Below are 20,001 nucleotides of genomic sequence, written 5' to 3' on the forward strand. Positions count from 1 at the left end.
AGGCTAAAAGTTAATTTCAAGCTATTCAGCAAAATAGTCTCGAGGGCTGAGGACGGACCGACAAATTGGGGTAATGTGACCATCGATGATAAAAACATTCATCCCATGAACTCTTTCTTTCAGGGTGATCAAGGGAATCCAGGAGAAATCGGACCGATGGTAAGAACGAGCATTTCCTCGAGTATTCATTGTGCTGATTCACATGTTCACATTCAAGCATGGAACCATAAAAGTTGGGGTAACCAGATTTTCACAATTGCAAACCGGGACACTACGATTTTGCTGAATATCAAATCTACAATAAATTCTCACCAGGAACTGTTTATAACAAATTAAATTAAAAGTGATTATTACTTCATTTTAAATTTACGCTGATTCTTAGGCACGGAAGCAGGAAGTGGTTCCATGCGAATGTTAAAATAAATATTGATCATTAAAATACCTTTTTGAATTGGTTTATCATATGAATCGCTATGACAACTGTGTGATTGACATAAACATGGTCCAAACAATTGGCTTGCTGACTGGACTTGGAAAAAAAAAAAATAGTCGGACTTCTTAGGAAGCGGACAATCCCAGTGTCACTTTGTGTTGGATATAAACAAACAGAAACACTTTGGACATAAATCTCACCGTGATTGCCGTTACTTAGCCGAATGTATACGCGGACTCTGCAGCTTTACGTCTCAAAATAGTCAAATAAAACCTAATACAGCTGTGTGATTCGCTTTGGCTTTGTAATATAAACACGCGCCGCGGCAACTTCAGACCCATTCTGGCGGGCTCCCTGAAATTTTCTAAAACACTATTTATACTATGGCTTGGCTCGGGACCACTTTCTGGTGCGTGCCAAAGTTGGCCCGCAAATCATCTTTTTCAATTTAGTCGCTCTCGCAGGCGGCTGCTAGAATGCAATTAGCTTTCATCGCTACGTCGCAAATTGCAATAAGCATTTGGCTTTTTTCCGTCTGAGCACAATAAAAATAAATACATGACGTACTCACGTTGGGTGACAAAACAAATCTGTAGACTCTGCATCCTCTTGTTTTTGAGAGCATCTACTTCCTTTACTGCTCACTTGCTAGTTACGCAAACGTTCCAAGTATGGCTACGCCCAACTGAAATGTTAATAAAATAGACAAATGATTGACATGTCCAGCGAGGTGGTAAACACAAGAAAAATAAACTCTGCCATTCTTGGAAATTTACAACAAACTTGATATGCACAAAGGAACTTTTATCATCTAAAATGACAAAACATAGCAGTTGCTGCACACATGTTAACGATATTGCGCGACAGCTTTGTGAGCGTTCGAAAGCAACTCTGTCATTATTAAGTTGCGTCAACAGTGACAGAAATGGCATTAATAGCCCTGTCGGAATTAAGACGACAAGCTGTGGGAAAGTGCAGCGCGTCGCTTGTAAACGGAAGCATCCAACATGATCAGTCATACTCAAGGTGGATGAAATATATGACCACGTGTGATGGAGAAAATGACTCACGGCGTGCATTATAATTCATGAGGTCGGCGCCCTGATACAGTAGGGACACATTGTTGGAGTTAACAGCCACCGAATACACATTTGATGGCCCTTTTACACGAAAAAGTTGCATGTGATGCGTTAAAAGTGCAGGGAGGGAAATGTGATTATGTCACAATTGCATTGGAGGATGATGGAAGACAATTTGGATTCGACCTTTTTGGACCTTCTTCCGAGTAGTAAATTGAACGTATCATAAACGGAGCGTGTGCAAGCAGCACTCGATTATAACCCCAACATGGTGGCTCACTGTAATTCCTGAAATGAAGCGTATTGTGTCATAACTACGCCAATAAATTTGTAACTCAATCCTGTTCAAATGTTTTGAAATAAGAGCGACCCGAAAGGCTGTTAAAAGATGTGACGGCGAGAAAAAAAAAATGTTTCCATCATGTCTCCACCCAGGACAGGTCCTTGAAAATCAATCTAAAAATCTGATATGCATGCAGAGATAACAGGCGCTTTGATCTCCAGGTCCAAAATGTGAACTGCTCTTGGACGTGGAGTGTCCACTTGACGCAGACTCGCATTTCTGATGCGTGCTATTGTTTGAGCGGCATAGAGGAGATTCCGGAGTTTTCCAGCAGCCTTCGAGGACATATGGTGCTAGTTAGAAGGATTAGAAGTTGTTGCAGGGGCGGAGGTGGGAAGACCAAGAGAAAAAAGGAGGGACGAGTTTTCAGGATTTCGCTCCAAATCATTGGTGCCGTAAGGGTTTTTTTTCCTGCAGGGGGGGAGGGGAATCTTCAGCTCCACTCTTGTAAAGTACTTTGTTACCGTACTTAAATTGAAAATCTTTACTATATGTCAATTGTTGGACAGACATGTCATTTTTTGGGGTCTCCAGAAAAGTGAGCATTTTGGAGGGAGGACGATAACTAAACTCACTAAAAACAAATCCGACTTCCTGCCAGCAATGTTGATCAAACTCGACACTGGTTGGACTGGGACAGAATAGCTCATATGAGGAGGTCCGGGACGCCAAACTTCCAGAAGAATCCCCAAGGGATGCAGTCAAACACTTTTTCCGCATTTAAATACATACAACTAGGCCTGTGACGATAATTCGATACCGATATTTATCGCGATAATTGGTTGATTGGCACCAATAATGGTATCGATAAATTATCGATCCCCAAAAAATAAATAAATAAAATAACGGAGCAGATTTGACCCATCACGGCCCAACTCGTCACAAACTCCCTCCCATTTAGGAAATGCAACCCAACCTTACCGGCCGACTTGAGGAAACGGCCCATAGCTCCATCACACAAGAGCTCCGGAGAAGCGAGGCTGGCGTACAAAGCAGTTAAGACGCTAACGAGCACCCTCCCCGGACACACATCGCAAAGGAGGCCGGCGTGCGTTTTACTTTTTTTCTAGTTCATTTTGAAAGTTGTATACTACACTTTAAAATTAAAAAAAAATTTAAGTTCAGCCCTTTTTTTATTTTCAAGAGTAAAATAAATAAATAATAATAATACTAATAATTCGATATATGTCGATATCGACCGAAATGACATACTTGCGTCACGATATATTTTCCAGCCATATCTCCCAGCCCTACATACAACTCAAATGAAAATAAATATAAAACTTCAACCATTTTTTTTTTTTAAATGCTTTATACATGGATGGTCGGAGCTCAAAGTCGCTTGCTGCTCCGCGTACAGTATCCATTTGGAACTTGCGGGAAAGCAAAAGTGTGCACTTGTATTGTGTTCATCCGGTAAATGGGGAAAAAAAATAAATAAATCTGCCTTTTGGTGTTGTTTCCATTTCCATTTCACGCTGCACTGTTCCTCACTTTACATTCCGTTCATTCCAAAACGGCCCACAATGCACCAGCGATCCACCTTCATTTTCTGTAAACACATTTCAGTCGCTTGATGGCAACTCCGTGTTTTGAAAGCACGACATCGCCGCCAGCTCGCCTCGCCGCCGTTTTGTTTACGCTTCTCGCAAAAGCTTTATGATTGAAACATTCGCCCTTTAAATAAAGCAAACGCCACCGTAAGCTCCCTGCTGCTGTGGTGAGCGCACTGTTATGCTAACCTACAGCTCCGATGGTAAAACGCAAGACCCTAAGACAACACCGTGAGTCTGACGGGGAAAAAAAAAAAACAGTCTAGGGAAGCGTAAAAGCACCTTCACATATCAAATAAATTGCAGAGATTTAAGAATGGGAACAGACACTTTCACATCCCGCTCCGTTTGGGAACTTCCTGAAATGCAACGATTGCCTCCGTGTTTGTTTCCCGACCTCGAGCGAAAGCGGAAAGGAACCGTGTTTCCGATTGCTTTCCCTTTGTGAACATTCATCGTACTTGTGGTTTTGGACGCGGACGCATTGTGCTGATCCTCAGTTTGGCAGGAACAAAAGGGCCCAGGATTAGCACAGGGAGCTCTTGACTGCTTCCACCTCTCAATGGTGCTTTTCAGCCAGTAGCCCTTGAGTGTTCTCAGATGGAGCCAAGCTAATTAGTGCACAGGCGAGTGGCACATGCTCACATACCTCACGGGTCGTAAAAATGTTTACCGAGCCCTGCTGAGGATGGCTCCACAAAGGCAAGCGGAGGAAAGTCCTTTTCTGTGGGTAATTGTTGCTCTCTCCGAGGAGAGAGTCGCTCCGCTGTCGGGACAATCGGAACTCCTTAAAACACGCCGTCGGTGAATGAAAACAAAGCAACAGACCCAAGCGGAAGACCTTGTCCTCGATTGTTTCTTGGACGGCAGTCGAGGAGGGTGCCAAAATAGGGCCTTCTCCTTCATGGCCTTAAGTTTCATTGAGGGGCTATAAGAAGAAAGCCACCTTCATCCCTGGTTTGAATCACGCTTGCAGAGTCTGTTGCCATATTTGCGTTGACTCGTTCGGAGCGTTCCAGCCGTTGCCTCATTTGGGTAATAAACCCGCGGACTGCCCAGATGCCAAACGAGAGCAGCAAAGGTGGAGCAGAGATCATGTTGTTGAGGTCACTGCTTAGAGACGGTGTTCAAGTGGAATTTTGAATCTTTGTCAAGAGCTCAAGGCTTCAGCTGCACTGAACACGGACACTGAAATTGGCGTTATTTCATTGCAGTGTTCACCTTGCAATTCTGCAAAGCTGTCTTGCACATTCTCAAGTCATTTGGGTTTGGAGTTTTTAAGTGGCGGAATGTGCATTTCACACCTAGGCCTTCAGTGAAGTCCTACTTAGTCAGACTTGAATAAATTCCCCTCATAATAAAATCATTTATGACCCCACGGCCAGAAAAATAACATTTCCAGACACTCAATGGGTGTTGGACAACCGCGGCTCACGAGAGCTAGCTTCTCCTAAATGGTCCATCTTGAAAATGGCCTAATAAGTATATTTCATGCACACTTTTCCCTCTTTCGACCATTGTGGGTTAAAAAGCAAGAATCTATTTTAGATCTTCTAATGCTCTCCGGGTAAGACTTTCTGGTGTGGATTTGTTGATTTCGCATAGCGCTGCCTTCTCACAAGTGATCAAATCACAAGACGCGATGACGTGAGGCTTATGAGAAGGCCTTACTGTCACCAACTTGCGATCTGATTGGCTATCACAACTGTCTATCAACTCTGCGAGGCCCCGTTCACTCACACAGCACAGACGCCCGCACGATTCTATCTGAAGGCCTCAGACGAATAATACTTGCCACTAGTACGAAGAAATCTGCCCGGAAACGCAAGCTAGCTGGATTCTGATTGGATAAAAACTCTCCCCTAAAAGTACAACACTGGTATATAATATCACATGGATGTGAATACATAAAAATTCAACGCCAAGCAGGAAGCCATGACTTGTTGACTTGTGCTCTTGCATGAATGACAACGGGTTTGTTGTGCCTTCTGCCTTCAAATCAAAGATTTCATTTGTTCGCATATCGCCATGCGTTGCCGACACAAATGCTACAATACGATTTTTTTTTTTTTTTTTTCTCTCGTCTGGAACGAATCCCCCGCCATGCACCGGGGCTGACTGTATTTGACCTCCCTTGTGTGACTCTTTCTTTCCAGGGACCAGAGGGGCCTCCAGGACTCAAGGTAATCTACCTTTTTTTTGATTTACAACCTTAGCTTCTCAATAAATAAATCATGATCGTGGCTCACACAGGAAGCGGCCGTCTATGAAGATACGCGATATGACATACGGCATGGGCTTGAATTGACATGTTAAGGACTATAACTCTACCAGCGTGGAGAATGGAGAGGGAGCAGAGTGAAAATTGCGATGCAGTGATACAGGCTGAGGGCCGCTGATGTGAGGAGCAGATGTTGGCCGTATCCAGCCATCAGGTAGCTGCCAGTGTTTGTTCAGCGTAACCCAATCGGACGCTTCCTGTCTGTGCTGTCATGCGTCGGCAGGACCTGACCGCCGGCAAAGACGATGTGTGCGGAGGAGGTCAGGGGGTCAACGATGGCGAGCCTGGCCTCGAGGCTCACTCGATTGGGTTTTCTCGTCGCGCGGCGTTTAGTAGCTTTTCAGGTGCCATTCAGGTGATTGAGGTGACGACGGCTAATTTCAACCGCGTGAGGTGTTTTTAGGAAGGATTTACAATCAAAACAGCGGTTACCGTGGCAGCCGTGTGTCGCCGCGTTAGTGGAAACCATTCTTTATTGTGTTTGGAAATTCTTAAATGCGTCGTGAATGCAATCATTTGTCACCCCCGCTTAATGTGTTCTGCATGGCAATTATAAAGTGCCTCAAGGCTTTTTCTAATTATTTTCCCAGGGTTCGCTGGGGCCTCCTGGTATTCCAGGTGTTGATGGACTGAAGGTGAGTTCATTCCAGTAAAAACACATTTCGAAGCTGCAGTTGTTGATGCTCGACCTTCGTTTTTTGACTGTTTTTTTTTATTGTCGTTCTCATAAGAGGGGGAAAAAAAACGGCCATATATCTTGCCTCATAAAATGACCACGGTGCGTAAGTGCGTGTCCGACTCGGTTCTGCCTCGAATTCCCAAAGCAAACAAAGAGGACACGGTGCAGGTGTTTCTCAACAGGGGGGAAATGAAGCCTGTTTTCTTTTTTCTGGGGGAGTCTCGAGGACTGATGGGGAATCATTTAAGAGATGCCATCTTTCTAATCTCAGTCCGACATCAAGAATATGAGAGCTTTTACGGCTTGAATGGGAAACGGAGAGGCGAGGCCAAAGTCGCTTTGCACGTCGACTGTTTGTCAGCCTTTAAACGATGAATTTTGCAGATATGTCAGAATCGACAGTGCTCAATCAATCCACTCGGGAGAACTAATGCTGATGCAGCATTCTGCATGTGTGTGTGTGTGTGTGTGTGTGTGTGTGTGTGTGTGTGCTGTCCATAGGGGGATTTTGGCATCCCGGGATTGGACGGCATCCCCGGCGCTAAGGTCTGGTGCACACGTATTCCGTGTCATCATCCCATTTCATATTTCTTCCTCCTTAAACTTCCCTTTACATGCTTTCTTTGTTATTTTTTGCCCCGCTTTCTTTTTGGGGGCAAATATGTTGTTTGTTCTACCGTGCATGGATATAGATAGAATAATGTTATTGTGAAAAAATGTTACTCCCTGTTTTGACTGGGGTGGGAGGGGTGAATATGATACTTGATGTTCCATCTGGGGATAAATGCTGCCATAACACAAGAGAATTGTCCTAATCCGACCTGAATTGAGCACCTTGGATACAATCGGACCCACTGCGGCGTCAGTAATACCCTCTGCTTTCTTTTGCCAACAGGGTGAAATGGGAGAGCGAGGTGAAAAGGTAAGCGTCTCGTTCAGATCTTTCCGGATGATTGTCCACTCCAGCCAATCCGACCACCAAGGGAGTAATGATTGCTCCTTCGTGCTCACCTTTTAGTGGAGGCCGTTTTTTTGGGGGGGTTATTTTTCGACCCCGGCCGGTCGAAGGTTCTGACTCATCGACCGTATAAGCCACCAGGTTCCTCCGAGGCCCACCGCGCGGCATTTCACCGACAGTCTTGCATCACGTGATGTTTTGCAACTCCTCGAAGGACCACCCCCACCCGAGCTCTCATTGCAAAGCAATTTGGTGATCAATGGCGCAATAATACTTTGGACTCATTAAACGTGCGCCTAACTGACATCACGTGAAGTACTGGAACCATGTGTGAGCCATTTGAGTGACATTGAAGTGGATTTAAGATGTTCATAAAAGTCAACCGCCCCCCCACCCCTCCCCTAATGCACAACCTGTGCACTTTTATTGGCTGCTCTCGATGAATAAAGCAGAACATTCCTCGTTATTCTTTCGACATCGGAAGCTAATTTCTTTTTCGTTTTGTTGTAGGGTGATATGGGAGAAGAAGGACCAAAAGGTGAAATCGGTGAGAAGGTACGTCCATTCCGTTGTCTTCCATACTTGTGGTTTTAACTAAGCGAGGGCTTTCGGGCCAGCGGCTGTCACACAAGGACTTTGTCAAAGTAAATTCCACTCCATAAATGAAGGGGGAGCCCAAGGGCAAAGCCCGGAAAAGAAAAGACCCAAAATAGCGTCAGAGTGAAGACCTTATAAAACGGAGAGCCAACGAAAAGACAAACTTTGCAAAGTGGTCAATTCGGTCCAAAAGCATTTCTCATTTCATTATTATCGCATATCATTTTCACAAATGTTCACGCTGCCTCGATGATTATTGTTAGAGTGAAAACTTGTCAAGCGCCTGACAAACAAAATTTGAATCTTTAATGTGTTTCAAATGACAAAGATATCAAATTTCTTTTGAGGCATCAGAAATATACTTTGATTATTTGATTGATGTCTATTGTTCTATTTTATGTTTTTTTTTTTATCAAAACAAAACTTACGTCTGACTGATGGCAGGAATGTTGCGCTCAAAATGTCACTGTCAATTTAGTGCCGCTCGGCTCTGATTGTTTCTCACTTAACACGTCTGCCAAGAACGACTGCGTTCACGGGAAACAGATGCGGAACATCACGTGTGGAAAATGAGATAGCGGCTCAGGCCTAACTTGGAAGTTGCAGTACGAATGGATAAAATGGAATTGAGTTGAGATCAAATGTGGTTATTACATGATGAGAAGAGACAAGTTAGTGTGAGGAGCTGGAAATGCAACTGGTGCAGCAGGGAAGAGTCCGTCTCGGAGGGGCGAAGGATCGGATTCCGAGGAAATATTTGTCATTGTCAAAGCAGAAGCCCGATCCATCAGCGGCTATATATGTGTGTGAGTTTTTTGGGACGCGAGATGCGGGCACGCGGTGATGCCAAAGTTAACAATAGGCAGCACGCACTGTGGGGAAAATAGCGGGAACGCTCTGGGAAAGAGCGAAAACCGCAGAGAATGAGGTCTAGAGGGAACTTTGCACGTTACAAAGGGGGTTTGTTTAGACAGGATTGGGTGGAGGAGGGGGAAGGGGGGGGGGCTGGTTGGTTGGGGGGACCCAGAGGAGAAAGCAAATGACAAGATGATAGATACACCTTCACTTCGAAGCGCCGGGGCCGATGATGATTTCTAGGCTGAATTTTGTGCACGCGTCAAATGTTAGCCGCTGTGTTGCCTTCGCAAGACATCAGCACCTCTTGTGAAAAATATGTCGAAGCAACTATTGCCGCAGTTAAAAGTCAAACCGCAGGCTACTTATGTTGCTTTGTTGTCATAAGTGCAAAAAGAGCTTGGTGGACTTGAGTCTTGGCCGCCGTGATTTTTTTACAACGGCGGCACGTGCAAAAATAAACGGGATGTGGAAGCTGCACAACGTTTTGAAATGTCACCAATGAAAATGACAGTGGCGGGCCGTGAATTTCACACCTAGGCCTTCAGCGAAATCCGACTTAGTCCGACTTGAATATATCCCCCTCATAATAGCATCATTTAAGACACCACAGCTGGAAAAATAAAATACAGAAAGACAACCTAGCTTCTCTTAAAAGGTCCGTCTTGAAAATGGCGTCACAAATGTATCTGCAATTAAATCCACACTTTTCCCATCCTTTGGCCGTTGTGGTTTAAAAAAGTAAGAATATATTTTAGATTTTCAATCGGTCGCCAGTTACGACTTGTGTCTAAAGGCCTCGGGCAAATAGTACGGTACTGATATCATGAAATCTGCCTGGCAACAGGAGCTAGCTCAATTCTGATTGGATAAAAAACTCTCTCCTAAAAATAAAACACTAAGACGTAATATGACATCAATGTGAAGAATATGAACAGGATTTCTTGGTTATGTTGGGCCAGCACAAAAGGCCTTGAAGGCCTTGACCGCCCACAACTGGAAAATGACCCTCTCATCTATTCAGAAATGCAACTTTGGAACTAAGACTTGTTTCGTCAGCCACAAGAAGGCGTCATGCCAGATCAACTAAGATGAAACTCATTATCAACTCTTCATTGTCCTTGAATTTGCATCTCCCCAAGCATCCGTCACTAATTCCCTGAAATTGTCATCGCAAAAAAAAAAAAGCACAAACCCTTCTTTTTATTCTTTTACACCTGCTTCCAACAGTGCAGAATCTCAGTGATCACGCAAAATGTGTTTTTACCTTGTCCTTCTTTTGAAATGAGTGAAATATTGCCGACTTGTATGCAGCTGCTCATGGAGTCGCCGCCATCCAGACATCCTCGCTTAGGCAAATAGCTGGAAAATTGCCCAATTTACTGAGCAGCAGTTGCGCTTTTATCCTCAACTTGCAATCCTCAGCGTGGGTCGCGACTGCCTGTAAATTGGAGCTGCGGCGACACACTTTAATCGCAGGATGTAGCCTTAGTATGCTAATTGGCCCAGTCGGGACATTTGGGCTCGCTGCGCCACACGCAGTTGCGGTTTGGGCTGCGGGTCTTGCGGCTCGCGTTGAAATATTTATGAAATCAGGAAGTCCCCATAACTTGTCCAGTGAGGGTCCACAGTGACGAAACGGCTGCCATTTGTGTGAAGTGCGCGTGTTGCATCTTCTGATAATTGTTCTCGCATGAGCCACTGCTGGCATTTCAAAATAAAAGCAGACACGCCCCGCTGTTAAATCGCCCAGTGCTGCATCGGTTAGCACTTTGTCAAAAGTCCTTTGAGTGAATTAATTGCTTGACTAGCTGTTTAACAAGACCTTTTTATCACTCGTATTTTCTTCATGTGACATTTAAGAAAGTAAATGCAGCTGCAGGTGGTAAGTTCTGTCGAGGTAATTCCTCCAAATGTGTGCAAATTCCTTCAATTGCAATCTCGAGCAAATGTGCTGAAAGCATCCTTGTTGGGAGTTGAGACGCTTAAAGCCACCTTGTGCGCCATGCATCATAATGTGCCCCATAAAAAGCTTGAAGCGCTCAGCAATGTCTGAGCAGCAGGCACATGTGGAGAAAACCACAAAGTCCAGAGCAAAACATGCTCTCCTTTTTTTTTTTCCCTCCCCCGCGACCGCACTTCATTAGTCTCGTTGGCCCCTTGTTTCGTCTGCAAGGTGGCACATGGGAGCCGTCTGGCTTCCTCATCTCTGTAATTAGATTTGATGATTTTATTCCATCTCCTACTAGTGTGCTCAATTGTCCCTGCACTAGTATACTCTTTGTTCTCACTAGTAAATTCACACAACTCCTCCAACCCAGCGACCCTCGGACAACTCAGAGGAGCATTGCGATATTTTCATCTCCTTCTTCAGCTCAAAAGCAGACCACAGCCGCTCCACTCCCTCCTTTTATTTTGAAATGCCACCAGTAGCATATGTGAGAATAATTATCAGGACATGCAACACAAACGGGAGACAAAAGAAGTCCGATCTCAGTCGAGCCCAAAATGAGGTCCGAGGTCCACCGGAGGCCTCCACTGACACCCCTTTGCCCCAGCCGCACTAGGTCCTAGAAAAAGAAGTTGCTCCCCAACTCCACAATCCTTTCAAAACAAATATTGCTATGCCAAAAAAATCTCAATTTGGTTCCCGCTGTGGCCATAGTCCAGAAACTTCTCTGGTCATGATCAGCAACGACCTCACCACAGCCTTTGACACCGTTGCCCACCGTATCGTCCTTCTGCCTGTCTTGGTTCACTGCATATCTCACTGACCGAACGGAGTGTGATTCTTTGGGAGGAGCATAGTTGGCCACTCTCCCTATTACTTGTGGTGTTCCTCATGGCTCAATCATAAGCCCGAACTTTTTTTTTACCCCTTTTTGTTGCCTTGCAGGGGGATGCAGGCTCCTCTGCAGCGGGCATCAAGGTAAAACACTTGAACAAGTTTCTACCCAAAAACAGCTTAAACAAGCGTTGTCATTGCTTTTGTTTCAGGGCGAACCCGGAGAGCCTGGAAGAAGCGGACACAAGGTAATGACGGCTTTGCTGCAGCTGAAACCGTAAGACTATTTGATGTCTGTGCCACTAGAGCAGCAAACGCGTGTGTTGCGCAAGATCAAATAGGTCAGGATCGAGTTTTGACAAGAGAATTCCAATCTCAGTCGAGCCTTTGAGTTGAAAGTCCAAAATGAGGACCGACTGAGGTCCACGGGAGGCCCGCCGAGCAGAACCTGACGCTTGACTTTTGGCTGTGGAGAGTCACGCCGATCTCACTTTTCATTTTCTTTGGCTTGAGGCGCGCAAACCTCCCAGGATCGTGCAATCTTTGCGAATGTACTAAAAAATGTCCGATTTGGGTTTCAAATGTGTTAGCCTCTTGTTAAACAGGGACACAAGTGGACGGTTCTTTTCAGGGAGCACTAAACTCAATCCCTGAAAGAATACACTATGTGTGCCATGTCTACTCAAAACAGGATTTTGTGATTAATATCGTGTTCATGGTAATCGGAACAAAACGGAATAATTCATCACGCTTCATCCTTCTCTGGGCCCCGCCGTGTCGCCCTCTGCTGTTGACCGACTGCTCTCATGCTTGCTCCTATGCTCAACTGAATTTTGCCGGTATAGCGCCGTCCCTGCGTGTATGCTGGGATTACTAGCATAATGCCATCATGTCACTGTTCTTTTGGTTAGGTTTTGCACATACAATGTAGCCTTACCAAAAAAAAAAAAAAGTCAACCTTGAGTGCCGCAGCACATGAATAACTTGTCTTTTGTGGGCTCATACAAACGCGAGAGCTTTTAGCAAACACTCGCATCCTCTTAGCACACAATTTACTGCCACTGCAATTGTGCTGACACGCTGACGTACGATAATCTCCGACTCGGCATCGTGAAGTTATTGTTGCGCATTAACCGCCCCAGTTGGACGGCCTTACGCAATTTGTCGCTAATACAGAAGATGGTGCGAGAAAGGCTTTTGTTCATGACTTTTACGAGGCTTTCATTTACCACAGTGTCAATTTACAGCTGTCTCCTTGAAAGAGTGGCGTTCCAGCTAATCCTTCCATCCCATGTGCCGTAAATACGGAGTCGTAGATCTCTCCTAGCCCAAGACGTTGTTTGGAAAGTCCCTCCAAGGCCTCCTCTCGGCGCATTATTCAAAGTTCTCAGCTTGTCGGCGACACGGAAGGCTTACGCCAATCTCCTAATGATCTCCGAGCCACGGCTGCTTTCGCGAAGTCCAAAAGCGCTCTTGCAACTGTGCAGTGTGTGACGGCTGCAGCTTTTTCCAGCAAAGATAAAAGCGAATCGCATTGCAGGTTGCGGCTTTGAGTGATTTAACAAACTAATCCATGAAGACGGCATGGTTTGGTGTTGGTGTGAAAGTGCATGTGCGCCATCTTCTCCTGGTGACAGCCACTAGCGACGGACGACGAGGCACAGCAGGTCGACAAGATGAGATGTGATAGCAGCCCAAAAATGTTGGGCCGGTCTCATTCATTCTGTCCATTTTCAATTGGTAAATCCAAAATCCAAAAAGAAAGAATGCGGGAAGGCAAGTGACTTTTTTTTTTTTTTTTTTTAAACAAAACAAAACAAAAAAAAAAACATTTCATTTTGTTAGAAACCTGTCAATCTATGTATTACTTTGGGGTTTTTTTTAGAATAACACTTTTTTTTAGTTCATATGTCCCTAGTGCTAAAAGCAAAGCGTGTAGAGTCTCTGTAGCTGAAATGTACAAGTGCAGTCAATGAATGAGCCGGCACTCACGATCCACACTCTTGCCTTTTGATCTCATTTGCGTCGCGATTATCAGGACAAATCCACTCTTAAGAGATCTCAGGCTACAAGATCATCTTAGAAAATCATCTTTGAAGACATAAGATAGTCAGGAAGAGGCAAAAACATTATCTTTCAGTGTGTCCCTGGCCTTAAAATGCAAACTCAGTACCGTGGTCCATTTTTTTTTTTTGTATTTGTTTAAAAAAATTGAATTCTGGGTTGGTAGCGAAATTTTTGGTAGGATTTTCGATTGCCAATTGAACATGTAAAGAATATTCTGCGGATTCCGAGCTGGCCTCTTAGCTTAGCTTGGCTGTAACATGTCGCAACTCTTCCTGTGTAGGGAGAGCCAGGACTTCCAGGGCTGCCTGGACTGCCAGGGATTAAGGTAAATGTTCCGCTGTTTCCTTCCCAACCCTGTCACACCCTCTCCCGACCTGCTTTCCATCTGCTTCAGCCCCAACACGGCAAAAACTCAACCACCCTTGTGTCGCAAACAAAGGTGTTAGCGTTGTGCTTGGTTTGGGTTTTTTTTATTTTTGTTTTTTGTGGGTCCATCTGCACACATTGCTAGCAGTCATCCATTTAGCGCCACCTTGTGTTTGGAGCCTGATGAATCAGGAGTTGTCGGAAGTGAGCCATAAGAACAGAACGCATGGGACCTCACTGTGACTTGCTTTGGCCTAAATGTTACGTGCAATAAAAGGTAAATGTGATGGTGAATATTTATTTATCCATTTGAATAGTCGTTTAAATGTATTTCAAATTGTTTTCTGGATGTTAAATTATAGTTATTTGCTATAAAATCTTTTTTCTGTTCTTATTTCCGAGTGTTTGGAACAGATTAATTCGACTTGCATTATTTTCTGTGGGGAATATTGCTTTGGTTTTGGCACAATCTGCTTTTGGAACAGATTAATCACCCAAACACAAATTTAAGATGCCCTTTATTAGTCCCACAATGGGGAAATTCGAGATTCGAACCCAGGCCTCCTGGGGAGACTGGGTCCTGAACGCGGCGCCTTAGACCACTCGGCCATCCTGTAATTGGTCGAAGAATCATGATACTCAAGATTACGATTTGCTTTGCATTCCACTTCAGAGGCTGCCAGGTCAAAGGTCATAAATGGACCACTGTCGATCATGTGCGCTCTTGTAGGCTTCATTTGTGTGGATGTTTCTTTGCATCTCCTGACTGAGTCGGCTGCCTTATTCATGTTTGTATAACAAAGAAAAAAAAAATCCAAACTCATCAATGCACAAATGGTGACGGTGCCTTTTTCATGCTTGTTCAAGCTTAACATGCCGCGTTCTCCTTTTTTTTTTTTTTATACTTAAAAGGCTTGAAAGCTTGATTTTTCTCACAGCATTTTGCTAACGCAGCACTCACCTACTTCTGAGCTTGCACTCTTGCCGCGTTCTGCTTCATCCGCCGCCCCCCCCAAGTGTTTGACGGGGGGTGGGGGCGCAGATGGTTTAGCGATACGCCGACGTTGAGCTCCCTTGAAAATCAGATAGAGCGTCGCACCTCATAGCATCCCTTCGCTCCTCATAAGTCAAAAACAAGAATTTCGACTGACCATCTAACGGAGTCTGTACCATCGCTACATTTTGCGGCACAGTTTTGGGAACAAACCTTGAATTGCCGCACGCGCGCATGTTTTTTTTTTTTGTTTGTTTTGTTTTGTTTTTTTTTTTCCAGTGTTTGTCCGTGCATGTTGAACTGAAAGGTGACTCTCACTTACCGTGTTAAATATGTTGTTTTTCTTGAATTTAGGGAGAGCCGGGATTCCTCGGTCCCCAGGGAGAGCCAGGCCTCCCAGGCCTTCCAGGAACTAAGGTTGGTGAGCTCCACATTGTATAGAACTCAGTTTACACAACACATGAATATCTCATTTCAGAATCATTCCAGAATCGTTTAATAAATGTAATTAAATATATCAATTAAATAAATTACAGATTAAATAATGACAAAATATGAAATAAAATCCCTTATCCCTTTTACACAGTGCTTTCAGTGAGCCGGTATGTAGCGATGTGGAGTACCGCCACTTTTCAATTTTTCCCGTCAATTAGACATTTCAAGAAAGCTGCAAACGTACTCGGCGCCAACACAACTTCAAAATACAATCTTAACAAATAATACATTGACGCCAATGCAATGACCTTGGTAAGCTTTTGTTTTGAAGTCGTCACTCGTAGCATGTGGTGGCGTGACAGCTAGCTTGACGTACCTTCTCGCGATTTCGTCTCACATTATGCTACTCTATAATGCCATCACAGGGTAGATACCAACATCAACACATCACCATTCTGAAATCACGAATATCAATTGCTTATTGAGGTTGCTAGTTGATTCCGCCGTCATTGTATCACACAGCACAAATCTCCGGCGTTAGCGGCTAACTGCTAGCAATGGGTGCCCCTCTGGCAAAAGCGTCTGACGACTGTTGTGTTGCATTGCTTTCTTTCTTCTTTTTCAATGCCGTGTCCTTGGACTATTTTTTTGTAACTCACTCTCCATATTTAAAGGAAGGGGTTGTGACTAAAATTGCACTTTTTCCTTCATGGTCCATGTCGAAAATAAGAAGGGATCCTGCCTTATATTGCACTTGAAATTGTGGCCATGAAACCTAAAAGGTCATATTTGACATCTTGAGTTGAATGTTATTTATTTATGAGAGAGAGAGGTTAATTTAATGATCTGTTGTTGCCTAATTTACCTGGCAACAGTTGAATAAGGGGAGTAGCGGCACTTTTTGACATTTTTTCCCCACTTACAGCAATGCTTATAAGGTGTACAAACTATGGCCTGAGGGGCATTTGTGGGTTATTGTCTGTTTTTTTAGAAGAACATGGCATATCGTAAAAAAACAAAAACAAATAAATCACATGGCCCGCATCACCATTTAAAGGGATCACAAGGCAAATGTTTTCTTTGCAAGAACTGAAGGTATTATTTCCTGTTACCAGCAATTTATTGACCTATGTGAGTCAAACAATCAAGTTCCAGTTTGTATGGAGAGCTGTTTGTTTTTGGCGACCTGTGCTTCCTTTGAGTCGTGACATTATCACACTGAGAAGCTGGCTGTGATGCTCCACAAGCGCTCACAGGAGGATAATTAAGAATGTTCTTGTCAGGGCGTCCAGAATGTGCATGTGTTTTTATTGGGTTGTGGTTTCATCCGACGGCACAAGTAGGAGAGTAAAAACACATTTAATATGATGGTCTACCTTATGTATGCTGGCAGTGACAAGTCAGATTTATTCTTATTTTGTGGGGTGGTTATGCAAACTGTTTCGGCTGATGATTAGTTACAGAAAGATGACACTGGCTCAAAGCGTCTCTTAGTTGCACCACAGCGCCCTCTTTTGGCCATTTCTGCTCAATTCACTACAAAGTACATTGAGCGCTTGAGGAGAGGGCAGGATAGGATACAAACGCAAATGTCAGACATAATTGTCGGCTTAATGCGGACCAAATGGTGACAAATGAAGACTTCCAGGACTGAGTACTTGTTGTTTGTGTGTAAAGGGCGAGAGGGGCGAGCACGGTCCGCCCGGAAAAGGCGAACGAGGCGATCTGGGACCCATCGGACCAAAGGTGTGTCATTCCTAATTGATTTTTGCCGCCCTCTAGAGGCATATTTATATCGGTTCTATGGCGGTCCGCCCACTTGTCTTTTTTGTCTACGTCTTTTTAATTAAAAATACCTCACCAGTTCCAATTGAGTGGTTCATTGTGTTAACAGAGTGCTGCTTAAACTATTCAAATCAAAGTCATGATCTTAACATTCTACCGGGAGTTTGCGTCATGTCAACTCAGTGGAAATGAGTCGGCCATTGTTTATGTCTGGCTCGGACCCGACAGGTAGCTTTAATAAACTCCAGTCTAAACTCAGATGACCCACACATGTGTTTCACATGCTAATAAAAAAATCCAAAATGTGAAACCTCGCCTTAATCGCTGACAGACTTCAAATAAACACCGTCGGTTGTTTTAGAGAAAGCCGACGGCGCGCGTGGCTCCCTCGGGAGGCGCACGTGTAATTCTTTTGAAATTGAACCGCCGTCATCGAGGTTCTGTTTTCGCCGGCATCCCAATGGGATGACATGGAAACCTCAACTCCGACGTCACTACCGTGAATGAGGAAAAGGCAGAAAAACATAAGAAGTCTGTCTGTCATCACAGGTGGCAAAAGTAATCACATTCTGTACGTTGAACTTCAGACAAGACTGGTCAACTAATTACGAAGTACGGATTCAATCACAGTAGTTGTAGTTTTATTACTTGGATGTATTTTAATGCTCTTTGACCTTCTCCGCACGCTTCCAATTGGGGCTCCTTTTTTAGTCCATAATTCTTCTCACCGTCCCATTGGTTGTTCAAGTTATTGCATAAAATGTTTTTTTTTTTTCATACAACCAATACAGGTGAAGGTGTTATATTTGTATTGTTTTTATATCTGGTGACCGCAAAATATTTGTATTTTCTTCCTTCCTACCACTGTTGTCATGTTCTGTTAATTGTCTTATATTTGTCAGGGTTCGCAAGGAGAGGCGGGCACACCTGGATCCAAGGGGTCAAAGGTCATCACCACTTCCATTCTATTTGTTGCAAACAACTGGATCCCGCGAGATCAACTAATTCATATTTTCTCCATCCCGAATTAGGGTGAAAGTGGCGATAAAGGAGAATTTGGGCCTTCTGGGCCAAAGGTGAGACTCTTGCCTTCATCTGACGTCATCACCCGTGTTGAATATCTGTAAACGACTTGTAACTACAGTTCATCCTCAATGAATGAATGTGCCAAATGTCCTCGTGCAGGGCCCACCCGGGCAAAAAGGAGAGCAGGGGGCCACTGAAATTATCGACTACAATGGAAATATTCAGGACGCGTTGCAGGTCAGACAATGGATGATATCTTTTGGCTTTGTTGGTTTGAAAATACAAGTCTTAGGCTGTGTCCGTGCAAAAGAGAAAATATGCTGACGCAAAGGATTGTTTCCTGTGCAATGTTCTCTCCTTTTCTCGTTGCGCTCGTTTGGTGTGCTGCAGAAGATTACCACTCTTACAGTGACGGTAATTATTTGTCTGTACTAAGAATTGCCATCCGCGTTTGTTTGTTCATCGCATGAGCACAACCCTAACTTTTTTTTTTAACTGTATGTGTACCAAACAGTGACTGAAATGGCTTCATATGTCGACATTAAGTTACAAAAAAAAGTGATGGTTTCATTCTGTCAACAGCAATCGATTGACTGTCAGTTATTCTGAAACCTATTAAACCACCCTAAAAAAAACAATTTATGAGCGCGCTCCAAATATTGCCCTGATGACCAACATGACAATACAATAGCGTAGTAGGTCTGCGTGTTCGTGTTTTTATTTATTTATTTATTTTTCCCATTAGCTTTAATCATCATTCACAAAGTACTAATTTGAAGCAATCATCAACATTGGCATGCTCTCATCAAAATATTTGCCATTTTTCTTATTTTGACTTACAAATTGAATTTGTTACATGACCACGCTCATGATTTAAATTCATTTAAAAAAAAAAATACACATTTAAATAGATTTTTTTTTTTTTTAAACGAAACGAAATAAAAGCAAAAATGAGACGACGCTCCTGCAACAGGTTTCTGTTTTGAGGTACAAGCATGGTCACGCAACAAATGGAATTTGTAAGTCAAGGCAGATCTGCATAACAGAATTGATGTTTTGCGGCTAACACGTTCTCGTCATCTTTGGCATGTGTTCACTTCTTCTGTTCTTCCAAATCATCACGTCACGTAGCGTAAGGCAGCGTTGCTTTCGGTGATTGCCGAATTGTATCGTCGTGACGCCTTTGCTTGTGTGCAGGGTCCGCCGGGTCTTCCAGGGCCTGTAGGACCGCACGGGATGAAGGTACATGTTGGACGTTTTCCAATGAGTGCTTGAACTGCTGTTTAAAAGGACCACAAAAAAAAAAAGTGACGAGCTTTCCTGTTTGCATTGCGGCAGGGCGATCGCGGTATGCCTGGCCTACCCGGACTTGACGGAGAACGCGTAAGATAACATCGCTGACGTTTGACTCCAATCACGACAGAATGAGAGTTTTTTTGTTTTTTATTTTAATCATTCTGGGTCATTATTTGGCAGGGCTACAAGGGTTCCAAAGGAGACATGGGAATGCCCGGAGCATCAGGAGACAAAGGAGCCACCGGTTTACCCGGCTTACCTGTAAGAATCTGCAAACATTCTCATAGTGACTTTGCTGACATGTGACTTGATGGTGCTTTTTTTTTTTTATTTGTTTGTCTTTTGTCTTTGTTTTTTTTTTTCATGCCTAGGGCGTCAACGGGGTGAAAGGAGACAAGGGAGATTCGGGTCTGCCCGGTCCTCAAGGCTCCTCTGTGAGTTTCAACGACCACACAACTGATGGGAACGT

At 44.0% G+C, this 20,001-nt stretch overlaps 1 protein-coding gene across 1 annotated transcript in view; it reads left to right on the forward strand.

Annotated features, from left to right (window-relative positions):
• col25a1 (collagen type XXV alpha 1 chain) overlaps positions 1-20,001 on the forward strand; it is an 83,609-nt gene that overhangs the window by 54,724 nt on the left and 8,884 nt on the right. Inside the window, exons 9-27 of the mRNA XM_088292576.1 lie at positions 124-159; positions 5,565-5,591; positions 6,280-6,324; positions 6,870-6,914; positions 7,264-7,290; positions 7,837-7,881; positions 11,675-11,707; positions 11,776-11,811; positions 13,911-13,955; positions 15,345-15,407; positions 17,103-17,171; positions 18,113-18,157; positions 18,242-18,286; positions 18,396-18,473; positions 18,627-18,650; positions 19,434-19,478; positions 19,575-19,619; positions 19,713-19,793; positions 19,904-19,966. Of these exons, the coding sequence (XP_088148702.1) occupies positions 124-159; positions 5,565-5,591; positions 6,280-6,324; positions 6,870-6,914; positions 7,264-7,290; positions 7,837-7,881; positions 11,675-11,707; positions 11,776-11,811; positions 13,911-13,955; positions 15,345-15,407; positions 17,103-17,171; positions 18,113-18,157; positions 18,242-18,286; positions 18,396-18,473; positions 18,627-18,650; positions 19,434-19,478; positions 19,575-19,619; positions 19,713-19,793; positions 19,904-19,966 (897 nt within the window). The remainder of the gene's footprint in view (positions 1-123; positions 160-5,564; positions 5,592-6,279; positions 6,325-6,869; positions 6,915-7,263; positions 7,291-7,836; positions 7,882-11,674; positions 11,708-11,775; positions 11,812-13,910; positions 13,956-15,344; positions 15,408-17,102; positions 17,172-18,112; positions 18,158-18,241; positions 18,287-18,395; positions 18,474-18,626; positions 18,651-19,433; positions 19,479-19,574; positions 19,620-19,712; positions 19,794-19,903; positions 19,967-20,001) is intronic.

This window comes from Idiotropiscis lumnitzeri, chromosome 4 (genome assembly GCF_059441095.1).
Source record: "Idiotropiscis lumnitzeri isolate Australia: NSW breed Sydney's pygmy pipehorse chromosome 4, RoL_Ilum_1.0, whole genome shotgun sequence".
NCBI classification, from domain to species: Eukaryota; Metazoa; Chordata; class Actinopteri; order Syngnathiformes; family Syngnathidae; genus Idiotropiscis; species Idiotropiscis lumnitzeri.